We start from the raw sequence: 8,660 nt of genomic DNA on the forward strand, positions 1-8,660 counted from the left end.
CTCTGTGAAGGCAATCTTGCATTGGTGGTCAGGTACAAAATGTAAGTTTCAGGTGAAGAAAATGTGGAAGGTAGTCCCATTAGCTTTGATGTGGTCTGTGTGAAATCTCAGGAATGAGTGTTGGTTTAAAGAGGCAAAGCCCAATTTAACAGAGTTGATTGAGTTGATAAAGGTTAGAGTTGCTATGTGGGCAAAATCAAATTTGAAAGAGTTGAAATACTCATTTCATGATTTAGTCTCTAATCTGGAGTAGGTATGCTATTGTGTAGCAGGGTGTTAACCTCGCTGCTCAGAATGAAGTGAATCTGGTTGCTGTTGCTGCTGCTGCTGGTAGATGCTGTTATGTTTTATTTTCCCTTGGTAGTGCTCAATTAATTCTGCTTGCTGCTGCTGCTAGCGTGGCTAATTGGCATTAGGTGTTGTTAGAGATGGGAAATACAAGTATGAACTGGTAGTAGCTTGAAAATGCAGGGAATGGTGGATCTGGTGCTTGGTTGCTTGTATTTCTGGTTGCTTGCTGTTTGGCTATTTGTGTTGCCTTTTAGCTGCTTGTATTTCTCTCTATCTTGCTCCTCTTTTGGTTGGTTTCTCACCAGGTGTGCAAATTGATGCCAATCTAGTTGGGATAAGTTTGCATACTCTTTTAATTTGTGCACTCACCTCTTCCTTGATGTTTTGGTTGAACTTTTTCTTTGTTCCAATCTTCTCACCAATAAAGTTTGTTTCGGTGATTAAAAAAACAAAAACACAACTAAACAAAACAACAGAATTTGAGAACTGTCCAACCTTTTCAATCCACATATAATGAATTTAAACCAGGAACAACCTATAACCCATGAATAATTTCCATAGAATGGTACAATATGTAAGTTTTCCCTAAACCCACAAAACATCTAAATATAAAGCAGAATGAAGAAACAGAGGATAAATTACAAGTCTGGGAATGACTAAAACGTCACAACCTACCATCATAGCAATGTCGCAACCTGATGAGAACTATTAAAAAAAAACCCTAAATTGGAAATTCCATTTTCACAAGCGCATTCGAAGTTTCCACTGGTTCACACCTGAGCCAATCCTTAGCACATATAAGGGCCTCTAATGTCTCCGGTCGTAAAGAACACCGGTAGCTGTCCATCTCTTTCCGCACCGTATCAAATATCGAGTCCAGAGAAAGAGTGCATACCGGAATCGTCAAAATATCTCGAGCCATCTTCGAGAGTGTTGGGTACTTCGTTTTGTTTATCTTCCACCATCCCAAAACATCAAACTCATGGACACGTGGCAACAAAGACTCCTCCAGATACTGATCCAACTCTGACCTCGACTGTTGGCTCGTCGTCTCCATGATGTACATATCAAAATCCGTGAGTCCAAGCGCATCATTTGAAAAATGTGGGCCTCCATGGGCCTCCTCGTGCCTGATGTTTCCTCCATTTGCTTCTTCCATATAAGTCGGGGTTAGAGGTAGAGGAAGTGCCACATATTCAAGAAAGAGCTCGTGGATTCCCTCATCAACAATTTTGACATACATGGCAGCATTGTCACCGTAGATTTTTGTGAAACTAAATTCAACAAGCTTCATCTTGAACCTTGGATCCATAACCACTGCAATAGCCAAAACTAGGCAGCAATCTTTCCAATATTTATCAAACTTCTCTTGCATTGGTTTTGTCAGGATTTCGATTACGGGATCCTCGCTGACGACTGCACGTGCTAGCTCCAATTGAAGTTTCCATGCCTCATGGAAAAACGTGTTTGTTGTTTGGATGACCGGAGTGGTTAAAATGGTGGTTGTGTCAAAGATGAGTTTCAAGTAAGTGCAGAGAGTCTCTACCTGTTTCCAGACTTCCATAGATGGGGCTTCCTTGTAATCGGGATCAGAGGTATCCAGGCAAGAAAACACTTCCTTCAACTCCGAAGCAGCCACCAACATTTCATACGTTGTGTTCCATCGAGTTGGGTCATCCAGAGAAAGGCTCTTCGTGCTCGGAACTTGAAGTTGTTTCTTCAACTCAACAAATTTTTCTTCATGGGATTCTAATGTCTTCACATACTTCACGCTATCCCGGATTTTTTTGACAGTTTCTTGCCCCGCCGTTAACACTTCTTGGGCTATGGTGCTTATAGTACGAGCAAGGCAATTTCCAACTAACAACTGGCCATTGAGCATTAATGGGTTCTTGATGGCGAGTAAAGCTCGTAGATTATCAATTCCGGCTTCACTTAACGGTTGATTGATAGTAACAGAAAATAATCGACCCTCCATATTCCAATCAGAAAGGCAAGCAGTGACAGCGTGGCTCAAAGCAGAATCTGAATCGGGATATGGTTCCATCACGACATTGAGAATTTTCCGGTGCAACTTCCAATCATGATCAATGAAGTGTCCAGTTAGAAACACGTAGCCCACGTATTGATTTGAATTCCACATGTCAAGTGTAAGGCAGATCCGTCCGGGGATTCCCTCAATTACCCTCTGAAGGCTTTGCTTTTCCCTCAGGAAAGTCGCCACACAATCCCCTTGGACGGTGTTGAAACTCACCATGTCAAACCGGGGCTGAAGGTTTTGGACAAAAGTGACAAAGCCTGGATGTTCAACCATGTGAAGCGGGTAATCGTGCATGATCATCATCCTAGCAATCTCGTGGCGGCAACGGTCTGAATCAAATCCAAAGTAAGTGGAGCCCGCAGTTCGGTAGCGTCGTTTTGGAGTATCAACACCATTCCTGTTTCCGCCCATCTTTGACGGTGCACTGTACGGAGTTAATTGATTCTTCTCTTGGTTTCGGAGGACTACTGGGCACGAGCCCTTGGCAATGTGGCGTTTGAGGTGGCTTGTACCCGCTACTTTTGAACCGTTACTGTATGCAAATGATTGCTTACATTGCTTACAACATGCCCTTCGACATCCAGCACCGATAGTTTCAATATAGAAGTGTTCCCAAACAACGGACTTCTTTTTCCTCCGCTTGTTAGGATGTGTTTCCATGTTGGTCGGTGTTTCTATGTTGGCCAGTGCGTTATTTTCAGTAGGGGTGGTTTCCATCTGATGATGAGAAGTGAGGTCTTGCTACAGGCAGCAAAGCCAATTCCAGATTAATTCCTGTAAAAAAAAATTGATATATTTTGATACTGTAATAGCCGGATTGATCTGACAAAAGAGAAGAAAGGGCACACAAAGGCTAAAAAGAGATTCATTAACCATGACAAGCATGTACTCAAGAGAAAGCCACAAAAAAAAATAGCAGTGTATCTAGAGAAGCCAAGAAAACCAAAATACGAATAAGCATTACGTCTCTGACCAATAATGATGGCATCATTTATATATATATAACGATACAAATAAAGACTGAGAAAAGTGAGTAGGAACTTCAAACCAAGTGGTTCACACAAAAAACCATCCAGAGATACTGACAAGTGCAGCTTACAAGGGAAAAAACTGAAATGCAAACTACTAAAATGGAATTTCAAACGGAATTTTTATTTTTTATTTTTTTTACGGCTTTTCTTGTGATAATCTAAAATTATCAAACAAGCTTTCATGCAGTAAAAATAGTTGTACGACAATTGATAGCATGCTATGGTAATAGACAAATAGGGATGTGTAACCATCCCACTTTCCAAAAAATCCAGAATATAAAAAGGAGAAGGGCAAACTTCACTTTACTCCTGTGGTTTGGGCCATGTGCAGTTTACTCCCTAACGATTGAAAATGACCACATTTAACCCCCACGTGGTTTGTGGACTAAAATGCACCGTTAACATTCCATCCAATTTAACAGTAAGTCTGAAACACGTGGCAAATATAAAGGGGTTAATGCTCATTTTCAAATTTCAAGGAGGGTAAATTGCACATGGAAAAAAGCACAGGGGGTTAAAATGCACTTTGTCTTCCAAACAAATGACAAAAATATAAGGGTATTTTAGTCTTTTTTATTAAATCGTTAACAGGCCTAACGGTGCACTTTAGTCGACAAACCACAAAGGGGTTATGCGGTCATTTTTAAATGTTAAGGGGGTAAACTGCACATGACCCGAACCGGAGGAGGGGGAGGGGGAGGGGGAGGGGGAGGGCAAAGTGAAGTTCGCCCAAAAGATAAAAAGAGTACAAGAAGAACACAAGGAGTCCCCCAAAAGAAATCAAAGTCTCAAACTACGAATTGCACGCAACCCTCTAATCTCTAGAAATCCAAAATAAAAATAAAAATGGAATCCCTTAAAACAGAGAAGAAATGAAAGCCCAAAGAGATGCCAAATGGCACACTCTATCCCATAACTTATCCTCGAAAACCCTAGCATTCCGTTCCAACCACATAACCCAAAAAATTTCAAGCTATGCAATAAAAGTTCTTTGGTGCTTCGGTTGATGAGTAAAAGTCAAATGGGAAACGACTATTGTTGACTTGGTATTAATTACAATGCCTAGATAGATCCTGGACCAGGTTGAAGAGTGCTCAAAATAGTACCTTACGGTTTTCCAAACTAAAATCATTCAACTTCAACTTTACATTTTAAACTCCAATCAAATTTAAGCTACCATATTGTCTTGGAAGTTCATAGTTTACTTCAGAAGATCAGATTCTACGACATAACAATTCATGTCATGCCAATGAGCACTGAAGTGAAAGTTGCAGCAAATACAAATAAGCAGAGAGGAATCTGCCATCTGCAAGGCATGCTATTCTATTATAACTAGCATAAAATAAATAAACAAATAAAATAAAATCTAAATAGTAAACAATGAATTATTCATCGAAGCTACCAACAAGTGGCATGCAAAACCATGAACTAGCAGAGTGTGGCCACCTAAGTAGTTCCCAGATGTTAGGCATTCTCTATCATTGAGTGACACTTGTCATAGGTTATATTTTCTTTTGCAAAGACACTTAAACCTGTGTTTGGATCTTGAATTTGTCAAGGGAAAAATGAATGAATTAGAAGCTATTTATTATTATTATTATTTCACATTTCCTTTCTCTTTTCTTCTCACTCCACAAATCCAAGACTCAAACACAACATTTTCAATTCACAATGAAATTGAAACAATTGATTTACCCTCTCCCTCAACACCTCTCACTAAATCTAGTCTGCACATCAATGTTCGCATCTAATAAGCTACTATTTTTTATTAGTACTTTGCACTAAGTAATGCATTGTTCACCATGATCTCTTTTGATTTTATTTTTCTTCACAGAGACACAAAACCCTAGTCTTAATAAAACACTTTCGATCAATCATTTAAAGACCAAATGGCAAGACTCTTCAATTATACACACATTGATGAAATTCAATAAAACAACATAAGCTCTGTGTGACAGATAACCAAATTCAAATTAAAAAAACTTTCCCTCACCGGTAGATGAGCTTGATTTGAGAAAAACCCATATCACAATAAAAAACAGTCTCTCTAATCAGGATAATTAAAGTTCTAAACCTAACAAGCTCTCATTAAATCATCAATTTCATGACCATTTTAATTCAAAATAAAATTCTCGCTCAGGATTAAGAACACTGTTATCTAAATCAAAGCTTAAAAATTCAACAACAAAATTGCAACAGGAATATGGTCATGCAATCACATGGTCATGGGACTAATTAATCAAAGCTTAAAAATCAACATTAAGAAGTTCAAGGCAATCATGAGACTAATTAATCATATGATCAAGTATATAACACGAATATATATTATAAAAATTCCAATCAAATGAGTCCAAAGAAAAAGCATACAAACTGTCACTTGGATAGAGCTTTTGATTTGAGGAAGGAAACAGGAGGCAATCGAAGCACAGCTTCCTCGGTCTCTATTGGGTCTGATCTCAGTATCTACCAAAACAAGAACAATTATTAGAAATTTGAATGAAGGCAATCAAAACCACTATATCTTACTAGTTAATCACATCAACATTGCGGATGTAGCAAAAATTGAAGCAAAATATGAGTGAATGTGATCTATCCAAGTCACACCAATTTAGAGAACTGACAATTAACAGCAATAACTATGAGTCTAGAGTTAATAAACACATACATGCAACCATAAATTTATGTGTGTACAACTAGATAGATATTATGAAGAGAGAGAAGGGAAGAGAGGGAGAGAAAGAGATTACTGGGTCTTGGAGAAGTGGTTTGGTGTCATCTTTAGCTGGTCGGAAGTGGGGTTTATGCTCTCTATTCACGTCATTTGCGCCATTGTTGGTTTTATTGATCAAAACCTCTGAAGCTTTCATCTTTCACTCTCACATCAAACTAGGGTTCTCTCTCTCATCCTTTTGGTACAGGAAGGGCATTTTCGTTAATTTGAAGAAAGAAAAAGTACTTTTACCATAACAACAATTAAAATAAAATAGACGAAATTCGAGGTATGGGGAGCTTCTATTTGCACGCCACTTCTTTCAATTCACACAAAATTCTGATTTTTCATTTTACTAGTTCACACCACTTTATTCCCGTAATTCCCTCACTATTGATTTTCAAAGCCTAATCCCATCTTCCTAGCCACCTCCTCCCCGCCACCCTTTTTCCAGCCTAGCCCCTCCCCCTCCCCTCCTGTCACCCTCGCCTCTCCGCCACCCCTTCCCCTTTGCTTTGCTCTCCCCTCCCCTCCCCTCCCCTCCCCACCAGTCACCCCCTTTCCTCCACCACCCCCTCCCTCTTGTTCCCTCTTCAACACACCTCACCCCACCTCCTTCAGATCTAACCACCCTTCTCCTCCTCCTAGATCAGGGGGTTCCACAGTGGTGGGGGGGTTGGGGAGGGTGGTGTGGTTGGGAGGAGGTGGCAGTAGACGATAGTGGGTGGGGAAGAAGGATGCGTACTTTTGTCCTTAATGGTAATATGCTTGAGGGACAAAATGGTAAATAAAAAATTTTAGAAAATGGTGTGAACTCAGAATTGTTGCAGTCTGCAAATACAAGCTACCATAAAGATGTTATACAAACTAATTATTTTACTATAAACTAATTATTCTTATGTACTAAAAAAAATTACTTTTGTCGCTAACATTCCCACACACATTCTTAAACAACACTTGACACAAATATGGCAAATCTTACCGTATAAACCAATCAAATTCAACTAAGATACTAGAGGGCCATAGTTGGGTCTAAAGAGACTGTGACAATAAATTAAATTGAATCATTCAAAGGGTGTATGGGCAAAGAAAGCAGGAGTTAAATTATGATAATACCCTACGGTACTAAAAAATTGCTCATCTAAGGCTTCGTTTGGAAAGTTGCTATTTTAGTAGGCTATTTTAGTTTTTGACTATTTTAGTAGGCTAAAATTTTTGTATTTGGGAAGATGATTAGATTTTTTTATGGTTGGATGTGATGCTTGTGAGAGAAAAAGTGAAATGATTATGGGTTTGATGGGATATTTTGTCTTATTAGCTATTTTAGCTTATTTTGTCTTATTAACTATTTTAGCCTAAATTAGGCTATTTTTTTTCTTCCCAAACACCCCCTAATTAAGTGGTGGCTCCAAGAATTTTTAGGGTTGACATTAATTTGATGATGCCTGATTCCAAATTATACACTAGTACCCGTTCTGTAAAAAGATGTGAATTATTGAAGTAGTGCAAACATTTGTATAGATTTAATTTTTGTTTTCACAAAAATAAATAGTACTTTCTTTTTATATATGTTTCTGAAATATTTAAGAAATATTTCCATTTCCAAGCCTCAACTGCATATAGAAATAAACCAGTTTGTGTATGGCCCAGCAACAAAAGCCCATTAAAGCAAGGACATGGGTTAGGGGTAAAACAGGTATTTCAACCATCAATGGGCTAAAAACATTTGCAAACAGAAGCACAGATCTAGGGTTTCATCTACTTTGGGCTCCAAACAAATCTACAGAGACAAACCCAGAACAAACCAAAACCCTAAATCACAACGATCAACTGCAAATTCAAACCCTAAATCACAAAACAATCACATATTACGCTTCAACTCTGTAATAATTTATGACTATTTAAAATAAAAAATAAAAACCAAGGACTTGAAATTTACCCAAAATTTGGATTCTTACTTGCACAATCGGCGATTCTGAGAGAAACCCAGACGCAGATTCGATCTTTTTGTGCATCAACGACGTTCAGCTCCTCTACAACTGCGTGAGATCTAGGGTTTCACAGGAGAGAAAGAGAGAGGGGGGAGAGAGAGAGAGAGAGAATTGGGCTTGAACCCGAGAAGCGTAATTGGACCATTTGGGTATTGGGGTTTGGTTTGATGTTATTGGGAAATTTTGATGAGATAAGATTTTTGGGTGAGAGAGAGAAAAAAAATTAAATAGAATTGGATTGGACCTTGAGGTCCAATTTTTTTTTTTTAATTCTTTTTTTGTGTTGTTGTTAGTTGTTTCGTCATCACATACTTGCATGTGTATACAAGTTATTTATATATATAGAATGTAATGACCACAAGCCCACTTCTAGGGTTTTTTAGACTTTTTAGAGTTTGTGGGCCCACTAGGTGATTCATTTGATAACACTATGCACAATCATAGCCCAATGGTGTGTGTAATTTCAATCTTTGGATTGAATAATGAGAAGAAGAAAAAAAAGGCATATAGCTTTTGGGGATTCAATTAATATTGACTATCATATGGATGTGAATGATTTTTCAAGGGTATTTTTAGGTAATTTTATTTATATTTTA

At 38.3% G+C, this 8,660-nt stretch overlaps 1 protein-coding gene across 3 annotated transcripts; it reads right to left on the reverse strand.

Annotated features, from left to right (window-relative positions):
* Positions 1-769: 769 nt before the first annotated feature.
* On the reverse strand, positions 770-8,172 carry LOC114290414 (zinc finger BED domain-containing protein DAYSLEEPER). Of its 3 annotated transcripts, none has more exons than XM_028234327.2 (3): positions 8,032-8,172; positions 5,735-5,826; positions 770-3,106 (listed from the first exon to the last, which is right to left on the reverse strand). In XM_028234327.2, the coding sequence occupies exon 3, from the start codon at positions 3,047-3,049 to the stop codon at positions 1,013-1,015; it is 2,037 nt and encodes a 678-aa protein (XP_028090128.2). In that variant the 5' UTR covers positions 3,050-3,106; positions 5,735-5,826; positions 8,032-8,172; the 3' UTR covers positions 770-1,012. The 3 variants fall into 3 exon arrangements, with proteins under 3 accessions (XP_028090128.2, XP_028090124.2, XP_082726383.1); XM_028234323.2 differs by having other exon boundaries at positions 5,731-5,826; XM_082870257.1 differs by having other exon boundaries at positions 5,731-5,826; positions 8,013-8,135.
* Positions 8,173-8,660: the final 488 nt, after the last annotated feature.

Source organism: Camellia sinensis, chromosome 5 (assembly GCF_055761805.1).
Source record: "Camellia sinensis isolate YWXY chromosome 5, ASM5576180v1, whole genome shotgun sequence".
Taxonomy (NCBI): Eukaryota; Viridiplantae; Streptophyta; class Magnoliopsida; order Ericales; family Theaceae; genus Camellia; species Camellia sinensis.